Source organism: Brienomyrus brachyistius, chromosome 3 (assembly GCF_023856365.1).
Source record: "Brienomyrus brachyistius isolate T26 chromosome 3, BBRACH_0.4, whole genome shotgun sequence".
Lineage (NCBI taxonomy): Eukaryota > Metazoa > Chordata > Actinopteri > Osteoglossiformes > Mormyridae > Brienomyrus > Brienomyrus brachyistius.
This window is the reverse complement of record NC_064535.1, coordinates 4,627,231-4,650,995: the sequence shown is the minus strand read 5'-3', so window position 1 is coordinate 4,650,995 and position 23,765 is coordinate 4,627,231. Positions and strand designations below refer to the sequence as shown.

Here is a 23,765-nt window from a genome sequence, read left to right as displayed (position 1 = left end):
AATTGGACGGCGACAGCCTCCATACTCCAGTTCCTCCTATGAACCACTGAGGAGAGCACCTGAAGAGAACCTGGAGATCTGGCAGGGATGGAAGCACCATAGATGGGTGGAAGCCAGACGAACCAGTCCGGAGCACCAAAGGCTGGTGATAACAAAAGATGTTTGTAAACCCCACCAGTCTGGCCATGCAAGAAGGATCTCTGCCAGCCTAACAATGGCCTGGAGAAGAACGTGTTTCCCATAAGCACCTGTGCGGAGTCCGCGGCTTTCGGCACATTGTGGTTCTGCTGTTACTCAACTGATATTTAATTTGTCCACACCTCATATTTTGATACATGCAATCTACCTTCTTAATCAAAATACTATTAGGAAAAACAATATTTTATGCCCACCGTCATCCTGTACTGAATGTGCAGCTATGGGTAGATGGCTACTTACTCATTACTTACACAAAAGTTATGCATAAATATCAATAATGGAATGCAGAGTTCCAGCAGTGACAATCGCTACCAGTATTACCAGTATCGCACCTACCGAGATTGCAAACCAAGATCACCACAGTTTGCACAACTAGCGGGGAAGGTGATTAATCCCTGAAGAATAAGATCAAAAGTCTGAGGGAACCCATTCGACCGGTTTAACTCAATGGGGATGGCGTCAAAGTCTTGGTGATTGGCATATATCCAAGAAGCTCTGATGTTGAGATTTTAAACACCAAATAAAGTCAGAGGAAAGGAAAGTATATGATCTTGGGATCAAAAGGACTCTAATATATACCTCAAGAGGAGATCTCCATGAGTGAAAGGTAAATAGTACTCAGTTGTGCACTCCCAACTATGTCAATGAATACTTCATGTAAGCCGTCTTGGGTTAATGTATCTACTAAGTAAATAAGAAATCATTTTAACGTCAAACAGTAGCCTCTGCTCAGTGGTGACTTGGTATGCAGCCTCAGGACCTTCCCTGAACTGCCTTAAACCCCCCATGTGATTTACAAGTGTGAGGCCCCAAGGGAACTGGATCTATCTTTCCCCCCATAGAAACTTCCGGAACATGCACCCCCAGGCTTGTTGTGTAGTGCTGGATGTCAATTATTTTCTGATGAGGTCTGACCACTTCAGACCAGATTAGACTGATCCAATATATTTTCGCAATGTCCTAAATTAGATTCTACATACATACACAGATCTGCAATTTTCTTCAGAAATAATAGCATTTTAAAATCTATATTACATCTGAATTCTTTAACCGTCTTCATTGCTTCCTCTGTGTATTTCCCCAATTGACAGAGCCAGCCCATGTAAACAATTATTGTGCACAAAAGTGCTGAAAAAAGTAAATCAGAGTAATATGATATCGGTGTACAACGAAGTCGCTTTATTGTTCAGAAAACGGGTTTAACTTTTTATTTAATTAGGCTCTAAAAATGTAATTAGGCTTTGGGTTATTTGTGCTAACCTTGTTCATATTTAAAGCTCTTTTCATAACTAAGTCTCACATCAAAATTAAGAAATATTCAAAAAGGGTGTGACATTCACTACTATGACAAGTCATCTAACAATGTATTCTGGTCTCTGGTAAACAAACTGGGATTGTCGCTTAGGTCTACTTTATTACATCGAATGTCTATTGTGGAGTAAACGGTATTTGTTCTCGCTAAACACTCGAAGCTGCTCTCCTGCCTTACCTGTGGGAGCGATAAAAGCTAAAGTATGGTGTTTGTATGCTTTAGTGGTTAAACACGAACCAAGTGTGCTGGGAAGAATGCGTGCACATCACAGAAACCTTCCTAAGTGCCTGCGAACCTGAGATTCCTCTGGAGATGTGAATGACAAGCAGATACTAGATCTCTAATAGCTAATAACTAAGAAACAATAGCATATGAGTGGAAAAATGTCCTTTAGAAATATTGTTGCGCAAAGGTTATAAACAACCTGCCTTTTCGTAATATTGCAGTCTGTGGACAGGATGCAGCAGCTGGTTTCATTATAATTTTAAAACGTACGGAGAATATGAAAACACAGAGACCAGTGGTGTAAATTCCTATGACTAAAGCATGCAAGAAGCGCAGCTGTGATATCTGGTTACTAATTAAGTTGCACGATACTTAGGAGCTTGTTGGGAACCATGGTTCCGCGCCAAGCAGCGGCCAATTTGGCGGCTCAAAGTTAAATTACATATATCAGTAAATACTTTCAAAAGTAAATGTAGCTTTTTCCCATTGTGTGCTTCCCATCTCGACAAAATTGTTCAATTAATGAAAAATAATAATAACGTGTTATTCTTTTGAAATCCTGTTAACGCAGTAACAATACAACTGTCAAGTATCTAATACACCCAATCATTGTGCCACCGTAAGGACGGATGATATTAGATCAAAGACAGGAAAATGGGGGAATAGGCTGCCTTTCTCTGCTAATATCTTTACACAAGACACAATAACGCGTAAGAAGCCCATTAAAAATTCAGTACTTTTAATTGTGCTATTTAATTTGAAAAGGTAATTAGTTGCATTACTTGTTACCGCCAAAAGTAGTGAAATTCTATACCAAACAACGGTCGCTATCAATGTATTGTTAAAAAAGTGTTATACATTTTTAGTTTGTACTGTTACTTTCTGGGGCTTTTCACTTCTTTACCTTAAACAGATAAATATAGCACTTACTTTCAGGTTCAGGTTTAAGTTCAGGTTCAATAAGTACAAATCCAGGCCAGGATTTTGTTTCACCCAACCAGCTGAGTACTCTGTGAATGTGACTCTTTATACACAACTGGTTGGTTGAAACAAAATCTTGAACTGAATTTGTACTTTTTCAACCTACACTTTCCACCTCTGCTAAAAGTAATTTAGTGTTATTAAATTTCTAAAATGAGCGTATCATATACAAAGTACATTAATAATGTATTAATGTACCTGACCTGCAATGATTTTTTTCCCTGTAGTAACAGTGCTAACCACTGCACCACCATGCCACCCGTTAAAGACACTTCTAAAAATGTAATTAATGTGGGGTTATGCATGCCGTTGAATGATTGTCATTGTGTGAGGGTGAATGTGTCGTCCGCCATCAACCCTGCTGAATAAAATCTCAATAAATGGTCCATGCCAGTGCATTATGTGACCTGCAGGGGCAGAAATGCAGATGTAGGGGTTGGCACCAGTCCACCAATATTTGTCCCCTTGAAGGACTAGAACCAGTAACTAGGTGCATTCCAAAACACGGACATGTCACCATCCATCAAGTCTACAGTGACTGTCACCAGTACTTATACGCAGAGTGCAGTGATGGATTCCCTTACCGGATCGGATTTCCAGCGCCATGCTGACACCCAATCCCTGGAAAATGGTACAGTCCAACGCGCATCGTATTGTGGAGATGAAAGCTGACAACTCAGCTGCATATAGGCTTATGATTTCATCAGGATTACTGCCGAGTAAATGAAGTAAAAATAATACTCTATTGTCTGTAAGTGGCTGAAGTACCAGGGATTGCAAATCCCTTCAAATCGATCAAATTGTTTACAAAACAGCATGGATTTTCTGGTCCTTTGAGGATCACTTCATAATGCCTTTTCTGCTGAACTGCAGTGCTGGTCAACCTATTAGGCAACAAAGGCTGTAAGCTGGGGCAGCTTTTCCTAGACCAGTGTTTCCCAATCCGGTCCTCAGGGACCCACACTCCGGGGTTTTTGCTACCTCCGGGGTCCCTGCCGGACAGTTTTTTTTTTTGTGACCAAATTTTTATTACAGATTTTTATTTTTTTTTAACAAACAACAAAATGGAACAAAATAGAACATACTCCACCCCCACCACACCCCCAATACACCCTGAGACGGCAGCTCAATTTAAAGAAACAGAAGACCAACAAAGGTCACCGGCACACTCAGCCACGGAGAGCACAGCTAAAAACTGAGGATAAAAGAAATAACGCACTTATATCACTGAAAAATGTCAGAATTAGGAAAGTAAAAATCAAAACAAAAAACAAGGAATTACGGCCTCAGGACATGACCTGCAACCAATCCTTGACCAGCTGCACGTCATGAACCCAGCTCTGGATTGTAGAACCAGACGAGTTGTTAATCCGGGCTGCAGAGAGTTCCAGCAGAAGCAGATCAAGAAAGGTGGACTTCCAGACAGAGGGAATGGCACGATCAGGAGACTTCCAACGAGAGGCTAATAACAACTTGGCTGCTAAGGAGGCAGACATCAGAAGCCTCTGCTGGAAGCGAGAGAGAGAGAGAGAGAGAGAAGTCCAGGAGAAGAAGGACCACGGGAGACAGGGGGATGGGAGAGGAAAGAACTGAAGAGAGAGATCTGGCCACGTAATCCCAAAGAGCAGCCACTGGAGGACAGTCCCAGAACACATGGAGAAAGGTACCAGGGACCTGGAGGGGACAAAGATGACATAAGGGGTCAGGCTCTAAGCCCATGAGATGGCGTTTCCTGGGAGTGGGGTATAATCTGTGAACAAACTTAAATTGTGTTTGCTGGTGATTGGGATTTTTAGAAAGTTTTTAATATTATGAAAAATAGCGCTCCAAGATAAGACGGGGGTGGGAGAGAGCTCCCCCTGCCAGACAGAAATTATGGGGAGAGGTTTATAGGAGGATTTGCGGAGGAGGGAATAGAGACTGGACACGGGCTTAGAAACAGGAGAAAAGGACAGAGCAAATCTGCACAGCGGGTGAAACGGAAGAGGTGAGGAAAAGGAGATATTACAGGCCCTAAGCATGGACCTCAGCTGGAGGTAGAAAAAATATGAAGAAGAGGGAAGATTAAATGTGACCTTAAGAGACTGGAACAATTTGAGACCCGAGCTATCAAAGATATCACCCAGGGTGGAGATACCTGACTGAGACCACGGCGAGGAAGAGATGGGGCGGCCTCCAATGTTCAGGACAGGATTGTGGAGCGACGGAACACTGGGGTGCCATTTTGGGAAGGGGCCCAACAATTTCTCAACCCTTCTCCATGTGCGAAGGGCCTGACAGATAATCGGACCGACGGAGGCAGAGATGGATTTGAATTTAACAGGGAGGAAGGGAAGCGAGGCTAGACGATGGGGGAGAACGTATTCTTATTGATAGGAAGCCAGGCAGGGGGATGCTGGGGAGGACTGATCCAGCTCCAAACCGGCCTTAGAGTAAAAGCAAGGTGGTAAATTTCGAAGTCCGGGAGAGAGACGCCCCCATCCAACCGGTCACGGATTAGGGTAGAGTGTCTGACGGAGGGTCTCTTGCCATCCCAAAGAAAAGTAGAAATAGTAGACTTAACTGAGGCCCAGTACCCAGGTGGAGGGGAGAGGGGAAGCATGGAACTCATAAAATTAATTCTAGGGAGCACGTTCATCTTAATAACAGCCAGCCTAGCCCGAAATGAGAGGGGAAGAGAAGACCACGAGGAGATCGAGGCTTTAATGCCCTCGAGAGTGCGGCGGAAGCCAGCAGCTGTGAGCTCTGGAACCGATGGATAAATATCCAACCCCAGGTATCTGAAAGATCCTGCCTGAGGAATAGAAGGAGGAAGTGAAGAGGAGCGGCAGGCAGGATTCAACGGAAGGAGAGAGGATTTTGCCCAGTTAATCCTATAGCCAGACAGAGATTCATATGTTTGAAACAGGTTAAGGACATGAGGGAGATCCACAGGAGCATTGCCGAGGTAAAGAAGCAGATCATCAGCATATAAAGAAACTGTCTGAGGGACACCTTTCACTAGGATGGGGGAAATAACATCTGAGTGATGGAGAGCGGCAGCCAGAGGCTCCAACGACAGATTAAAGAGTAGGGGGGAGAGTGGACAGCCCTGCCTGGCCCCCTGAAGAAGCCGAAAAGGAGGAGAAATGTTGGCATTAGTCAAAAGGACAGAAGAGGGGGAGGAGTAAAGGGTCTGGACTAGGTTGATAAAATAAGAGCCAAAACCCATTCTATGCAGGACCCTCCACAAAAATGACCAATTCATCCTATCGAAAGCCTTCTCTGCGTCTAAAGAGAGAAGGGCGGCAGGGAAGGGAAAGGAAGGAGCAGTGTGAAGTACATGGAGGAGGCGACGGATGTTGTCGGCTGCATGACGGGTTTTAATAAAACCAGTTTGGTCTGGGTGAATCAATTTGGAAATCACTGCCTGCAGTTGACGGGCAAGCACCTTGGCAAGCAGTTTGATGTCCGAATTCATCAGGGACAACGGGCGATAGCTGGAGCAATCTGTAGGGTCCTTACCTTGTTTGAGCAACAAAGTCATCAGGGACTGATTAAGAGAAGGATGGAGATGGGAGGCAGAAATGGCAGAATTCAGCATGTGGAAAAGCGGAGTAGAGAGCTGCTTCCAGAAGGCAGAAAGGAGTTCAGTCCCTGCCAGACAGTTCACATTCTTGCTCCCAAAAACATGGACTGTCTGTGGGTCCCCGAGGACCGGATTGGGAAACACTGGTCCTGGGTGTGACACGAGCTTCAACCGGTGCTCCTGAACAGGACTAAGTGTTCGAATCCTGCCCCTGGTTCTGTGCACGTGGCCTTCTCATGATCCCCCCGCTCCCTCTAGTCTGGATCACTCCCAAAATGCATAACGTCTGAGGAGAACTGTGTCCCCAGATTGCCCACAGCATGTGTGGTGTTTGTGTGTTTGTCCTGCACAGCACTGACATCCCATCCAGGGTGTTTCTTGCCTGTGATGCCTGGGATTGGCTCCAGCTGTAACTCTGAACGTGATGGATGAATGGACATAAGGCATCTGCTTTAAACCTCCACATTCCACATGCATTCTAACTGTACCTGTCTCTCTGGCTGCTGTTAAACGAGGTGATGCAGTCACCCAGCTATGTGAGCTCGATAACGTGCTGATAACGTTTTACTGCTGCGTGGGTAACAGTCCTCAGATGCAATCTGTAGCACAGCCCCTGTGGATCTTGACCCGAAAGTATGTCAACAGTGACCTTTCATCTCGGCCGACTGGGTAAACGCACCTGCTGGTGAATACAGACCTGGACGCACGGCCAACTCCACTGTAAAGAAATGTGTTTCAAAGGTCCTGTGAGGGTGCTGTGAAATGCTAACAGTGTGGGAGCTGCGTGTAGCAGTGCAGCAGGCATAGAAATCTCTGTAAGTCATGGGAAAAGTAACCAGTCCAAAAGTGGGCAATGATACATACCTCATAGCCCCTTCCTGGATTTGCAGTTGGCTGATGGACGGTCAGGTGGATTTGTGCAATATGTAGATATAAAGAGAGTTGCATTTTGAAAATTACCCTAGGATGTATTCAGTGACTGTAAGGTATGTTTTGATCTGATTTATGCTGTCAAATAAGTAGGGTTATAAAGACCAGTCTTACATTTTGGTTCTTACTTCACAATTCTTTTTGCCAGATGATAAAGAAATGTTCTCAGGTAGCACTGTAGGCGTAGTCTAGCCAGAGTACTATGCGGCGGGTGTGGGGCGTTGTCCGAGAGGCCGAGCGGTTTGTTGAGTGTTCCTGTCTGTACAACTGCCTTCAGAGATTCTAGGTCAACTCCCAAGCAGCCATTTCCCACAGTGTGTGAAGTCTGCTGGCTTCATCTGTAGTAATGATGTCACACCAGCAAATTACGGCATAGAGGAAAACACCAGCTACAGCACACATGGACAATATCTGTGCTCGTTATTAATCCACCTAAGCAACAGAAATTTCGAGGCATTAGATGCGGCGATATATCCTCTGCGATGTCAAAAATCTGCCTCTTCGTTAGTGATGAGGCTGGATAGCGAGATGATTCATTTCTGAGATATCTGGCAATACGGATGTCAGCAGCTGAAACGCAACGAAAAGCCTTTGCATATGATGAAAACTGATGAAGAGAAATTCTCTCTGAAATGCTTTTCTCAGCCTCAAAGGAGGAGATTTGGGAGCCAGCTGACCTTATACCTGAGATTTTCCCACCTTAGATTTTTGTCTTTTCCTTCTTTGATTTTTCAGGTTTATTTGTATTAGCGGGGGCGGCAGGGTGGTGCAGTGGTTAGCACTGTTGCCTCACACCTCTGGGGCCCAGGTTCAAGTCTCCGCCCGGGTTGCATGTGTCTGCATGTTCTCTGGGTACTCCAGTTTCCCCCCACAGTCCAAAGACATGCTGAGGCTAATTGGAGTTACTAAATTGCCTGTGTGAGTGAATGGCGTGTGCCCTGAGATGGGCTGGCCGCCCATCCTGGGTTGTTCCCTGCCTCGTGCCCATTGCTTCCGGGATAGGCTCTGGACCCCTCGCAACCCAGTAGGATAAGCGGTTTGGAAAATGGATGGATTTGTATTAGCATAGCTTTAGCTGCTATACATCCATTTTTGATGCCTTTCTTGCTTTCCATGTCTCTGCTGGGTAATTTGGGGCAACTATTTCACTAGGGTACATGGCACTTTGTTAAAACACATGGTATTGAATCCAAAGAGCATGACTTTGCCCAGCAAGATCTGCCCAGCTGTGCTGACACACATGGACACTTCTGCAGCAGCCGCGGCTTTTCTTGGGCTTCGGGACTGACTCTACGTGCCAAGTAACAAGCACATGTTTGGGGTGTAATGCTTGATCAAATGCAGGCACGTGACATTACAATCTACCGTGTATCCAAGGGTAGATTAATTTCTCTGGGGGAGGGGGGGGGGGGCAGGCTGACACAGCTTCTTGAGTTATTTTCTGAGATGAAAAAGAGAGAATGAAATGTCAGTAATCAGCATATGGCAGTAATGCTTTGCCCAGGTCCGTTTCGCCAAGGTGGGGCGGTGTTCCTGGTACTGACCAACACATCCCTCCATCCATTTTTCATATCACTCGTCCAGTATCGGGTAGCGAAGAGCCTGGAGCCCATCCAAGGGAGCCAAGAACACAGGGCAGGGATGTAAAGGAATGATTATTTTGGATAAATTGTGTTCCTCCCTCATGGAGTCACCCTGCCATTTGGCACGACATGGCTGTGCTGTTTTTGAACGTGGCGAATTAAAAGTGAAAAACTGCAGACAAGAGCCCAAGATCTGCATTGCGGGAGTGCGAGGCTGCGAGGCTGCGAGGCCAACCCTGCACGCTGCTGCCTGGCGGAGAGCGAAATATGTCTCTTTCAATGAGAAGCGTATCTAAAGCTACCATCACGAGACTGTACTTCAACCCCCGCAGTGAGCCCAGTTGTGTATCGTGAGCAAAGCAAATAACCTTTGACATAGCAGCACCTGCTTGGCAAACAAAAAGCAAAAAAAAACATAGGGACACAACACCTTCAGAGTAAATACCGACGGTGATGGGGGGGGGAGATATGGAGATGCCCACCCCCCAATCCCCCCCTCTCAGCCTACCAGGTTAAATCCCAAAGTCTGTGTTTTGGAAGGACACCTTTTGGAACCATAAATAACATTTCTGGGAAACAGAACAATGGCAGAAAAGAGTAGGGCTGGAGTAGGGCTGGAGTTAGATGCACCATCTCAGATGTTGGATTCTACCACTAGTAGAGTCTTGGTGGTTGACAGTGGATTCCTTGGTTCAATGCAATGAATCTGTCATTAACGAGATGAGCAGGGTATTGATGTCACTGACAAATGTAGGCTACCAATGCCAACAGAATTACGGAAGCTGGCACCCTGCAAGGCAAAATACGATTGCGCGTTTCGCTGAAGATAGGCACATTCGTCCGGCATCTAATTTTATCGGTCGGTTCTGACGCAAGGCTTGACACAGGACGTCTGCATAACATTTGGTCCTTATTGTTCACGCATGATTTGTACAACTGCTGGTGAAACCTGCAGGGCTGCCAGGGGACATGGAGGGCTGAGGAAAATTAAGAGAAAATGCAAGGCGCTATCATTATCTTCCATCTCGGTCAGCATTGCAAGGAGTCCGATGGTTCACTTTGAAGGGGTATGTCTGCATTGCTGGGCTCCAGTCCTGCCTTGTCTTCTCTGCCTGTGCCTGTAAAACGTACACTGGAGCATCCAGCCTCTTTTCTGACTTGCCTACTCGCATTTACTGAAAATCAAGGTATTATACATTTCTAGGACTACTGGATTTGGTGCAATTAACCCCAAAGGTGGTCCAAATCCCCTCCCTCAAGCATCAATGGACTTCACAGAATACTTCCATAGACAAGGGACACTTATTTTCTCCAGAATAATGCAACTTGGTTCAGACTTTGGGATACAAGGTATAAGCAATCTGCGTAAAAACTGGTCATAATTTCACAAGTTTTTTACATATGGCTAGGGATAACAACAGCATAGAATCTGTGCAAAGAGCTTTATTAAAAACAATACAAAATAATGCAAATCCTTCAAGCAGTTATCCCTGCAAAGAGTTGGCTTAAGTGTTGGCCACACCCTTTCTGGCGGAGGCCAGGAAGTCGTAGGTGACCTGGGTGATGTCAAAGGCCTCCTGGGCGGCATCGGCAGCGAGGAGGGCGGCGAGCCCTGCATCGCCCTGAGCGGCGTCCTGCACTGTGCCGCCAAAAATGACACCCCAGCGCGTGCCCTCCCGTTCTTCGTCGGCCCACTGGGGTGCAGGCAGCCGAGTGGAATGCAGGAGGGGGAACACCCTGTCCAGGTAGACCCGCACAAACAGACCCTTCAGCAGTTCCGGGTCCCTCTGTCCGTGGGCAAGATGTGGGGGTGAGAGAGGAATAAGGAGACTGGTGTGACCATTTATACCCCAGCCAAAGGGCTGCTTTCAGCAAGGCGCCAAAGCATGTGTTATACCTTCTCTGACCTCCTGAGGGCGCCCTCTTTTTCAGCCCAAGTGCCCTGCAGCCATGCGTATAAACAGAAACACCTTACAGATCCATTCATTAGCAATTCCTGTCTCAATTATGCACATGGGACACTCAAAGCATCTAATTGCAAAATTAATATTGTGACATGAATGACAGAAGCTGAGCCTAGCAACTGCAGATCTCTGACCGTCTCGCCTCGTGCTCGCTTGCACAACCATAACTTCAGTACGGCCTGCATGTGTTGCTATGATTTACCTGTGATGTATTTAATAAACACCTGTCTCGAACAACTGAAAACCGGCTTGCATCGTTCTGACTCAATCTTTTGTTAAGCCCTTTCGGAAAGTGTTTGGTAATAAGCTGAAACTGAATATTTTTTTTTATAAAAAATTTAACTCAAAGCTATTTTAAGATGAGGAATATAAAAGGAGGAATGAATGCTTGTCCCCAGGGCCAAAAACTCACCCTTAAAGCATCCAGAAGATCCGTGTGATCCAGAACGTGAGGGAATGTCACTAAGACTGGGCTGCAGATAAGATCTGCGGGAGTAGAATTCCCTTTAAGGAACGTACACGTGTGCATTTCTGTGTCTGCAGCATCTGTGTGCCCAAATCTACGCTCAGCATCCGACTTTCTGTCGGTGAATTGACACTAAAAACCAAGAAGGTTTTGAACTACCATTTACTCCTGAATGCCATCCATTTTTGGGATATTATATAGTATAGAGACAATTATGGCAATCCTTCACAGTCATGCAGAAGGAAGGTGGCGGATGAAAATGCGACAAACGTGCATTTACCTGCGTTCTGCATGGTCAGGCGGTCTCTGAGAAGCGCGTCGGCAAGGACCTGCCTGTAGAGGGCTAGCAGGGGCACAGAACTCGAGCTGCCGATCAAGGTGTCAGGCAGGAGGCTGAGGCACAGATGGGAAGAGCGACATCACTGCAGGGCTTCCTCAGAAAGCTGGAGAGCCCTGAAGCGATGATGGCAGGAGGGCAAGCGGATGCGCTGGTAGTGGGTGACAAGGACGTGCTAAAGGAATGTGTGCTGAGCCTGCATGTCGCGGCGATGCACGTACTTCATGGAAGCCCTGGTGCTGGTGCTGGGAGAGCGGAGCTTCACGATGAGTTTGGGTTGTTTCCGGGAGATCAGCATCTGGTGCAACATGCTTCCCATAGCTGTACCAGGAAGACAGGGGTTATTTTTGGCCTGTTTTTTTTTCCACAATAGATGTATGGATGCCATGAGTCCATGAGTCATCGTTGGAACCACAGCCCACACTGAAAAAATGTCGAATTCTTTAGGGCGGTGTTTCCCAATCCAATCCTTGGGGCGCTGGCAGCTGGGCGGAATGCACTTGCTGTTCTCAGAGCAGCCTCGGGGACCGGGAACTGGGAGGCAGCAAAACATGTGGACTGTCTGGCAGGGAGCCCAGTGGGAGCAAAAACATGGACCGACTGCGGGGTCCCCGAGGACCGGATTGGGAAACGCTGCTTTAGAGGAGCAGCTCTTTGGCACGAAAGCAGCTTCCTCTCAGTGTTTATCTCCATTATGCTGCATTCATATGGAATAAAATGTGTTTTTCAGCACCGGCCACATTCCATCCCATTATGGGTGTCATTTTTTTGCTACACCCCTTTCTTACACCTCCAGTGCCGCACCCTGGTGGATGGGCGTAAATGTACAATGTTTGTAGAAGGATTATATGTTCATCATTTAATTTTCTCTTTTTCAGATTGCTAAACGATCGCTTTCAGAGACAATTTGACTACTGAACATCTCTTCAGGTTATGTGAATGCAATGCCCCATTTTACTGAGGAGCCCCTGCCCCTCACCCCCCCCCCCCCTCCCCCGCAGCCATACCATGCAACCCAGCATCATCGACTTATTAGCCAATCAGATTCCAACCTCTCCTGTTAATTGAAGGGTCCACATCAACATCCTTTTCATAGGGAGTCCCTCCATGGACGGTGAGCTCATATGTCCTGCAAAGGCAGGTTAAAAAGTACATTGAACATGATACAGGAGGGAAATATGCCCGAAGAACACAAGTGTTACCAAACGTACAAAGAGATTCCGATCACAATCGTTCACTCAGCCATCACTTCATAAGATATACATAGCAAGTACCCATTTCAAGGGTAGTTGTGATTTCAGAAAAGCTGTTCTATAAATCCTGGTACTGCGATGTCATTTTCCCCTTCTGGTCTTCCAGTTAGCTTTGACGAGACTGACCGCTCTCGTTAACGAGGTATTTTTGGAGCAGCAGGCTATCTGCGTTAACGAGAAAGTGGCTACTTTATGAATTAGACTGAGTGCATTAGGCACAGTTCTCCATTTCTTTTATTGTGATGTAAAACATGTAACAAATCAAAGGACGGAAAATTAATAGTAATGAATGAGACGATCAATCACGGTCTGGATTATGTTTAAAAAAACAAAACAAAACAAAAAAACAATAGAAAGTATGGTTAAGATGACAGGAATCCTGTAAGGGAGGGGCCTCAGGGCGTACCTGTGTGGGATGGGCACACCGCTTACGTCGAATAGCCCAAGGAAGGCCCAGCCGCAGCTGAGGTCGCCCCTCTCGCCCGTGGACTGGAACCCAGAAGTGGAGAGAGCACGGTTATCAGCGGAAGCTCACACAGCACTGCAAAGCTCCCCGATTTATCTATCAGGCTTTTTATTTGCGACATATCCAATCACAGTGATTATAATCACAATAATAGTAATGTGTTATGGTATCCTGCTGGTCTCTATGCCCGCTGGATTCCAGAGTCTCAGTGCTCGAAAGGAACGCACGCAAAAAGCAGCACTGCTCATGTTAAAGAGAAGCCACCTGTGAGAGCGACAGGCCCACGTCCACGCAGCGGACTCACATTTCGAATGTAGCTCACACCCAGTTCAAACAGGATCCCCACTTCAGAGGACAGGCAGTCGCTCCTTATGAAACAGTCTCCATCCAACAGACTGGGCAGGATACCAGTTGTCTGTGTAATTCACACACACACACACACACACACACACACACAGAGAGACAGGTGTAACCAAACAAAATAAAAGGCTTTTGGCGTTTTTAGTTTGAAATCTTTGTAGGGAAGTTTGGTCCCCACAATGTAATATAAATGTAATCCACAAACACACACAAACATTGCAGGGTTTGTACCAACTGAATTCAATCTTTATAAAACCAGCAGAAGAGAAATACATAGAAAGAACATCGTACCCTTGGAGAAAAGGTCCAGGTTTTTTGGTTCTTTTGACCAGCATTTGCTCTGACTGTGTGGATATTACTCAGTACCTACAGAAAGAAAGTATAAAGATTATCATTTCACGTTTCCTCATTTACCTACATCTGATGTAGCGTATGGAGCTCAGAGCAGAGAATGGAATCAATGTCTATTTCTTACACTTTTATCAAAAAGCGGATACCAGGATCGCACCGATACACTTGAAAATTTGAAGGGTGCACATGATAGCTGAGGGATGCTGTCAGGAAAATCAAGTCAAGTAGGTTTATTTTATTTTCAGCCAAATACACAGCACACAGTGACACGAAACATTGTTCCTCCAGTGCTAAGGTGCAGCACAAGACTACGCAAGTGCAGGCAGGGCAAAACTATACGGAATGCAAGGGGAGCAAAGGGAGAGAGACTGCAAGATAAACACAAGAGCAACAATACAATGTTACAGGCAGAGGTGGAGATTTCAGGTCCATAGATTTACAAATCCAGTCCAGGATTTTGTTTCAGCCAACCAGTTGAGTACTCTGTGACTTGTGACTCTTTATGCTCAACTAGTTGGTTGAAACAAAATCCTGGTCTGGACTTTTACTTTCTGGACCTGGAATCTCCACCTCTGGTTACAGGACAAGTCAACATACTGTGCACTGGACAAAAGCAGTCACAGTACCATTGAATGAATACAGTATTGTGACAAGTACTGTGCTCCCGCAGCAGAAGTGTGCAAAAAATGCAAGACTGAGGTAGATAATAAATAAATATTTAATGGAAGATATTTCAGTTCAGGAGTGTGTGTGTCTGGGTACAGTTTATGATTCAGCGCTGATTCAAAAGTCCGATGGCCTGAGGGAAGGAACTGTTTCACATCCTGGCCAGTGAAGGGACGTATGCCTAGGAACCTTTTGCCAGATGGAAGAAGGGAGGAGAGGGAGTGGGAGGGGTGCGTGGGGGTCGTCCACGGTGCTGGTGGCTTCGCGGAAGCAGCATGGTGTGTAAATGTCTGCTGTCCTCGCTATCGTCTGTGGGGTCCCATGATCTGGAGCATGTCAGATTCCATACCAAACCACGATGCAGCTACACAGGATACTCTCTATAGTCCCTCTGTAGAGTATGGTGAGTATTGGGGGGGGGGGGGGGGCGGGGGAGGTGTGCGCTCTCCTCAGGCTCTGCAGGAAATAGAGACTCTGCTGGGCTTCCTTGGTGATGGAGCTGGTGTTGAGGGTCCACGTGAGGTTCTCCGCGATATGAACACCAAGGAACTCGGCGTTCTGGACAATATCCACTGGGGATCCTCTGATGTTCAGCAGAGAGTGATCACAGCATGCTCCCCAGAAGTCAACAAATATCTCTTTTGTCTTGTCCACATTCAGAGACAGACTGCTGGTTCCACATCACTACATTGGCTGTTGCAACTCCTCTCTGTACACCACATCATCATTCCCACTGATCAGACCCACCACGGTGTCATCTGTGAACTTGATGGTGTACTTCAAGCTGTGCATTGCTGCAGTTGTGGGTTAACGGTGTGAATAGCAGAGGACTGAGCACACTGGCCTGGGGAATTTCTTCGGCATGGGGATGATGGTAGTGGATTAGAAGCACGTTGGAACAACAGTGGTGCTCAGAGAGATATTGAAGATGTCTGTTAGGACATCTGCCAGCCGATCTACACATCCCCTGAGCACACGGTCAGGAATGTTGTCTGGCTCGGTGGCTTTCCATGGGTTGACTCTGAGCAGAATTCTCCTCACATCAGCCGTGGCCAGGCGGAGCACCTGGTTGCTGGGGGGTGGGGTGTTCTTCCTCTCCTGCGTTATTGTGTGCTTCAAACTGGGTGGAGAAGTGATTCAACGCATCTGGAAGGGAGGCTCCACTGCCACAGGCAGGTGGAGATGACCTGTAGTGGGTGATGGCCCGGATGCCCTGCCACTTGGGTCTTGCGTGCCCAGTGTGTTGGAAGTGGCCGTGGACTCTCTGAGCATGTGCACGCTTTGCTGCTCTGATGGCCCAGGACAGGTTGGCCCTTGCTGTTCTCAGGGCAGCCTTGTCATCGGACTCAGTGTCTCAGGTTCTCAGCAGCGCGTGCACCTCTGCAATCATCCATGGTTTCTGGCTGGGTCATGTGATGGAAACAGTAACATCATCGATGCCCTTGCTGATGTAGCCAGTCACCAATACCGTGTACTCTCCCAGGCTGGTAGAGCGCTGTAGGTTGCAGCTTCCCTAAACATGTTCCAGTCAATGTGCTCAAAACAGTCCTGGGGGGCAGGTTTTCACCTGGTTCATTACGGGGTTAGCACGTCTGACGAGCGGTCTGTATGCTGGGATCAGCATAACAGAGATGTGGTCTGAGTAGCCGAGGCGGGGGACGGCGTTCAGCGTGATACGCGCCAGCAACGTTTGTGTAAACACAGTCCAGAACGTTCATCAGCAGTTTCGTCACATACTGATGAAATTCAGGGAGAACTGACTTGAGATGTGCGTGGTTGAAATCTCTGACCCAGTGCATCCGGGTGGGCATTTTGGAGCTCGCTGATGGCTCCGTAAAGTTCGGCCAGCACACTGGCTGGGCATCACACTGCGACTATGAGCATGGCAGTGAATTTGCATGATAAATAAATGGTCCGCATCTAACAGTCACAAACTCCAGCAGCGGTGAGCAGGAACTAGAGACCAGCACAGCTTTCCTGCTCCATTCTGTGTTCATGCAGACACACAAGCTCCCTTCTTGGGTCTACAGGACAAAGCTGAGTTTCTATCTGAATAAAACAATAGCCAGCCAGTTATCTGTATTCCATTGTCCGGGACGCCATCACTGAACCATGTCTCCGTAAAAACAAAAACAAGGCAGTCGCAGTCTCCGAACTTAAGTTAGGTAGTCCGCTGGAGTCGGATGTAGTCCTGTTTATTGTTCAGTTTACTGGCTTCTATCAGGGTAAAAACCAGGGATAAGAACAAGTCATTCCTTGGGGGGTCTGAGTCATTTAGTCGATTATAAGTCTTTATGTCAGTTTGCCAAGTCGAGACATGAGTCATCAAATTAGTGACTTGAGTCCGAGTCAAGTCACGAGTACTTTAAGATGTTTGTGGCACCATGGATCCGATTGCTCTTTTTTAAGTTGCTAAGTGAGTCAAGGCTGGTGTGCCCTGCAGCCTGTTCTCAGAAAACACACAGCTGCTAAGGGTAAGGGGTGCTTGAGGCATGAAGACCTCTTGCATACACAGGTATACATAAAAACTCAGAAATTCACCCTGAAGAATTTTTTTTGTTATATCATTCCTGTGTCTGACTTTTTTTCTCTTTAAAACCCAGGGCTCAAGTAGGGGATGAACACAGGAAAAACACACAAACCCTTCAAGCCGGGATTGTATTCACACCCACAGCCATGGAACCCGACCTGGAGTCAACAAGACTTCTGGCTGGCTGACCAGGAACAGGGGTACAGTGCATGTATTTACTTAAGAGAAAAACAAAAGGCGTCCTTATTCCTGTGCAGCAAACCATGCAAAGCACAACAGAGGTCCCATCAGAAGCACTGAAACAAAGGAGTCGTCTTTTTGAAAGCCATTTGCTTGGGTGCATGTTTGTCTCTGCCCCCTAGTGATTAGCGAGAGAATGACAAGAACAGCCGAAGAATGAGGCATTCCGAAAATGAAGATTTACGATAAAATTTCGACACGCACACAATGTGCCCGTGAATTCCCTAATGAATAATCTGATCTTCTCTAAGAGCTTGTGGCTGTCCACCGATGAGCTCACCGACCTTGATGCCATCGAATACGCAGAAGCGCACGTGTCTGCTGAGGACCTGCACCCCAACTCCGGGCCTTGGGATCATTCTGCAGCTCCACAAGGTCAACATCAGGGAGATCTTGGAGATCCTGGGCCGGACCTGTGTCGAGCGATAACGTCAGCAGGCTGTTTATTTTTAATGGCTGCAAACACTCCATCAGATGGGGGTTGAGGAGTCCAATGGAATGAGTAGAGCCAAGAAAGGCCAAACACCATGATAATGATCTTTAACTACCTCAACCTTTACTCTCCAACTGGCGAAAAAATGCAAACTTGCAAGCCGCATTACTCGTTTTGTCAGTTGAGCTTTCAAAGGAACCGTAACCAGTTAAGAAAAGATTATAGCAACTATCTTTCCATTTTTTGTTTTCTGTGTTTCCAAGTAACTTGATCATGGTTTGAGCTGAATTACAAAATAAGTAAAAATAGCTGTAAAGCTTAACAGGTACGTACACTTCCTGTATCTGGGTTCCAGAAAAGGTCTTTGAAGACAAGCTGAGACTGACTCAGTTCTGGCTGGATGAAGTAGCTGCTTCTGTAGGTACTTCCTGAAACCACAAGCAGAGTTCATGTTTTTTCGGACACGCGATGGCATCAGTGGTCCGAATGCTAACACATGCTAATATATGAAGATTTCATTATATGATTATTTGTACTTTATTTGGCAGATTCATTTGTTGAATGACACAGTGAGGATTAGAGAGCAGTGTTAGTGTCCCTGATGTAACAGAGGGTACATCAGCTTTACTCTAAATGCCCAACTTAGGGTATTGCACTGGCAACCTTCCGATTATGGGCAAAGAGTCCTAACCCGGCAGAACCACAGTCTACCTTGTGTGATGTTTAACTGCATAATTTTAATTAAGAATATGGGTTACGAATGCATTCTATTCGTCACTCGGCAATGATGCAAAAACTCTGCTAGAAATATGATCAAATGTGAAGCTCGGGAAAAATCTGAGGAACGTTACAGCCGAGATGAAATCCGATCGTCCATCTGGGGGGGGGTGTGCTGCCTAAAGACGCCGCTCTTCCACAACACCGATAAATGCGGAGTGACGTGAGCACACCCCCTAGGCAGCGACCTGCAGGTCCGGGTGAAGCGTGTGTGCATGTCAGCGTAGGCGACAGCAGCTCGCGTGGCGACCATCTGTACGTGCCCCCGTTGCCATGGGCAACACGGGAGCAGATCCGTTAACTGACGGCCTCAGCTGGGGCCTGAAATTCTAACTGCGTCTTTGGAAGTTCAGACTCCGTCAGAAGGCCAGTTCAAGAAAACCGCCTGAGTCAGTGAAGGAGTTTCATTCAAATAAATACCTAAATAAAAGACTTTAAAAAGTGAGTTTTCTTGTTTGCATCAATCACGCCACAAGCAATCTGACACAATGGTCATGTGTCATGGGTCAAATAGTTTCAATATCAAGTTTCAGGTTTTACTGCGATGGGTTCCAGGGAACCCATGAATTTCTTGCGCCACAGTTGCAGTGGATGGAACAGGTGCATGCAGTGAGAACAGGACAATGTGGGACAAAACAGTACAGTAAGAAAATTCCCACAGTCCATGATTTTGCTCTCAGGGGTCTAGGGATCAGTGATTGGAGAATCACTGAAATAAAAGCCAAGACAGAGCAAAACAGGAACTGGAAAAATAAATGAAAGGAAAAGGCAAATAGGACAGGATACGGTCGGCCTGCATGGGGTCACAGAGCCGAACCTCAGCTTATCTCCATGGTACGAATCTGAACTCTCACCTTCGGCAAGCAGCTTCGACAGGGTGGACGGCCTGAACCCCGCGGGGATGGCACCCATGGCAGCCAGCACGTCAGTGGCGCTGATCTGTCGTTAACGGAAACATGTGAAAAATGTGTCCTGGCGACAGCTCTCACTATCTGTAACAGCGACTCTGGGACACGTGAGGTCACTCTGAACAGCGTTTACTATGAAACAGCATCTAAGCAATCTAGTAGTAATATTTAGAGATTACCTACAGGGAAAACCATGCACCTCATTTGTTTCATCTTTTAGCATTCTGAAAAACCTTTTCTTTTCATCATGCAATGTCTGTTATAATGACCGGTTGTTAAGTACAGTAGACTTTGGTTACTATATGCATGGAGCAGCACCTCTAAACTGAACTCGCAGCATTCTGTCTGGGCAGTGACCGCCTTCCCCATCCTACCTACCTCTGTGATTGCTTTTCTTACAGTATCCCAATTAGACTGACAGCTTCTGCAAAAAAAAAAAAAAAAGAGATAAATTCTGCTAACCTCTAAAGTACTGATTTCCATGTTTTAACTAATAACAATTCACTCTCGAGGCTGGATAAAGGATTCTCTGCTTTTCTGCTCAAGTACTTCAGCTGAGCTAAAGACTTCAGTTTGTGTTTGGCTCCATCTAGTGTTGGCACAGGAAATGTGCACCTCGGGTTTGTTGCAGACTCTTCATCCATCACCTCGTCACTCTCTTCTCCCGTATCAGAGTCTTCTTTGTCCTCTTCTTCCTCCTCTTCTTCCTCCTGATGCACCTGAGCGGATGCTGTTCTTATTCCAAATCTACATATTGACTGAATATTTACCACCTTACCGGTCATTTCCACAAATATCTGATTATAGTTCTTTCTGTCATGATGTAACAGGTGTAAGCCACTCATATTGAAATCTACAATTACATTTTCCAGCATATGACCTAAAATAATTACAGAAAGGTATAAAGTTGGTTAAGGTGAAGAGGAGGTTCTCTCACCTTTAAGAAGGTTTTAGGGACGAGACCCTTTTTGCCTTCTGCATTCCTAGCGAGCCACCAGCCGTCTGGGTTCCTGCTGAGAATGTGCAGGATCTCACCCTTCTGTTAAAAATGAGAAGGCACATTTTTCCCCACACAACTTACACGGCTGTCCGTGATTCACACCCAGAACGTTCCATTTAAGCTTTACCTGAACAGTCAGGTCACCATCTTGCTCGCCTTTAAATGCGCTGAGAACAATAAAGCAGGATGCGTCTTTTTCGGGTCTTTGTTTTTCTGCCTGCTCTTCGTCATCATCTTCTTCATCTTCGTCGTCGTCCTCCTCTTCACTTTCTGCCTCTTCTCCGTCGTCGTCCTCCATCCCAGAAGATCCCGCCTGATTTCTGAACAAAGGAGATGAAGGGATCTGACCGGCAACTGCTAAGTACTTAAGAAATTCTTGAAAATGAGAAGAAGATAAGAGACAACTGAGAACATAAACAGTCCATGTTCATCGCTCTTTGGCTTTGAACATCCTCTTTGCTTTCGCACTTTGAATCCGCTTTCTGTGCAGGAGACGCCACGGCTGAGAGGGACAGCAGCTGTTTCTTCATTGTCTCCAGTCTCTTCTCTTCGTCCAGCTTCCTTTGGTCGTAGTTTCCCACCGGTGCCGGTTCGTCTGCCTTTTCACAATGAAACGTAGTACGACAAGGTGATGTGCAAGTTACGGTAAAAAGAAAATGAGCAAGCCACACCTTTAGAGGGTGCTCATGATTCCAGAGGAGATTGTCTGAGACACCTACTTTGGTCAGTTTCTTCAGAGTCCTCATTGTCTCCTCAACAGACTTCAGAAGCTGGTTGCACCTGTTCAAAGATAACGTAGGGCGAAACATCAGTGACAATAACGACTTAACTGGAGTTTCAACCAACAATTGCATTTTGTCATGGACAAACATCCATGTCTACGGCATGCTGATACCTCTGTGAAGCTTCTGCCAGCCTGGAATCTTCCGTATCCACGTTCAGCTGTTTCACCTCCCGGACCAAACTGTCCACCTTGGATTGAGAATAAATTGAAGTCCATGAAAAATAAAATTACATTAGCTCAATCTACACAATAATAAATTGATTCCATGCATAATTTACAATAAACAATTATTTGCAATGACATTGTCGTTGACCGGTGACTGAATCAAGGACACCTCTAGAGAGATTGGGCTCCAAACCCACACCAAATGTTCTAAATTCTTTTAGGACTCATGTCACGGTGTTTCACATGTAAGCCCTCAAAAGCTTGCCAGTAGGACATCCATCCATCCATCCATTTTCCAAGCCGCTTATCCTATTGGGTCGCGGGGGGTCCGGAGCCTATCCCGGAAGCAATGGGCACGAGGCTGGGAACAACCCAGGATGGGGGGCCAGCCCATCGCAGGGCACACTCACACACCATGCACCCACACATCCACACCTATGGGCAATTCAGCAAGTCCAATTAGCCTCAGCATGTTTTTGGACTGTGGGGGGAAACCGGAGTACCCGGAGGAAACCCCACGACGACATGGGGAGAACATGCAAACTCCACACACATGTGACCCAGGCGGAGATTCGAACCTGGGTCTCAGAGGTGTGAGGCAACAGTGCTAACCACTGCACCACCATGCCGCCCCCAGTAGGACATCCGTAAACCCAAAATCTCCACAGATCTGCCGCGACAGAAGTGTAACAAAAACACGTGAAAAAAGACAGCCAATTGAGAGGTCCGCCTGAGTAGTAACTTGTCGGTATGTACAGCTTTTGGAGCAAAATACTTAGACTTTTTAGCCATTAATACCCATGTGCACCTATATGCATTTACAGATTTGTCCATACGCATTCACAGATCTATGCGCGCATTTACAGATTTGTCTATACAAGCACAAATCTCAGCACGCTTGCACATATCATTAAGCATACGAATCTGATTCGGAATACACATTTACAGATTCATATGCATATTTGCAAGTACATAGTAAACAGTCTCATTATGTATTTGCAAATTCCCCATAATAACCCCATATCATTATTTGTACTTCAATTCTAACTGAGTAACTACTAAGTATTACTAAGTTAATTCAATGAGACGGAATTTACTTTTCACTTGTGTAAACATGTTTATTGTCCACCTAAATGATCTTTGGTGTGTGGCTATTTGCTATTACTTTCAATATCTAGATTATCTTAATTTGAAACTGTCTAAATTAAACTGAACTAATTAAACTGCTTGTTGAAGCATTCTACCCAGATAACTAGCCACCTGAACATATTTTAGCAATCTAAATAGCTAAAACCCATTTTAATGTCATTTTACGTCTTTTAGTTCTGTAGTTAGTACTGTAACTGAACAGATAAATAGCCCGATTATAATGACATCCATTCATCTTATAACCGCGTACCCTAATAATAAAATGTAAATATAATTTAAAAAACGCACTTGCTTTTTAATGCCATCAGTGTCCCTTTGTACTGTTTGCAGCGGCCCCCTCTTCTTCGGTGGCATCTGAATTCAACGACAGAAACAGCGCGATCCGACGTTGTTTTGCTTTTGAAAAAGTAGTGAGACGCCGGTATTCAGTCGCTAAGACACGGTGAGGTGGTAAAGTCGGAGACGCAGAGTAACAAACCTCCCCGCCCATCAAACATAGAGATCGTACAAGAACTAGATGCTATTATATTGTATTATATTATTATAGCGGGAACTGCACCCCAGAAAGACCAGATGTGTCAGTTACAATAATCAGTTTTATACATCATTATTTATTTTCTTAAAATTGAATGAATTCGGCTCCATTCGAGCTTAGTCTGGACACGTAATATACTGCCTCTCTAGTTTTATTTCTCTATGGTTGTACCGTAATAGTCGAGTTAATGCGTAATAGTTTGCGACGGAAGTGAAAAGGGTGTGCGACGGAAGAAAATTTAGAACGCGTGTAGCTGTCAATCCATCCACCCATCTTCCATAACCGCTTATCCTGATTAGGGTGGCCTGGCCTGGAGATGTCATGCCATGACAGAGCCAATCAAGGGTAGCACAGGGCTGGGTACATCCTGGGCGGAAAGCCAATGTATGTAGTTATGTTAATTTTAAATAAGATTAAATATTTTTGGTCCAATCTTATTTCTTCTGTCGAAAAGCTGTGCAGATTTCGATTATTTAGGGAGCTAGTTATTATTTAAATCAACAACAAAACTGAATTGAAATGTTATTGTTCTTGAGAACCCCCCCCCCCCCAAAAAAAAAAAAAAAAAAAAAAAAGAATAATGG

General features: G+C 45.8%; 1 protein-coding gene across 2 annotated transcripts; it reads right to left on the bottom strand.

The window, feature by feature from the left end:
- Positions 1 to 10,220: 10,220 nt before the first annotated feature.
- nphp1 (nephronophthisis 1) lies at positions 10,221 to 23,725 on the bottom strand. 2 transcript variants are annotated; one of them, XM_049007396.1, is made up of 20 exons: positions 22,935 to 23,725; positions 21,444 to 21,520; positions 21,268 to 21,328; positions 21,017 to 21,147; positions 20,676 to 20,868; positions 20,486 to 20,587; positions 20,164 to 20,267; positions 19,927 to 19,972; positions 19,495 to 19,579; positions 18,197 to 18,291; positions 17,715 to 17,843; positions 13,935 to 14,009; positions 13,588 to 13,698; positions 13,224 to 13,306; positions 12,617 to 12,693; positions 11,786 to 11,885; positions 11,508 to 11,620; positions 11,174 to 11,247; positions 10,695 to 10,739; positions 10,221 to 10,584 (listed from the first exon to the last, which is right to left on the bottom strand). In XM_049007396.1, the coding sequence occupies exons 1-20, from the start codon at positions 22,998 to 23,000 to the stop codon at positions 10,303 to 10,305; spliced, it is 2,049 nt and encodes a 682-aa protein (XP_048863353.1). In that variant the 5' UTR covers positions 23,001 to 23,725; the 3' UTR covers positions 10,221 to 10,302. The 2 variants fall into 2 exon arrangements, with proteins under 2 accessions (XP_048863353.1, XP_048863354.1); XM_049007397.1 differs by having other exon boundaries at positions 22,939 to 22,994.
- Positions 23,726 to 23,765: the final 40 nt, after the last annotated feature.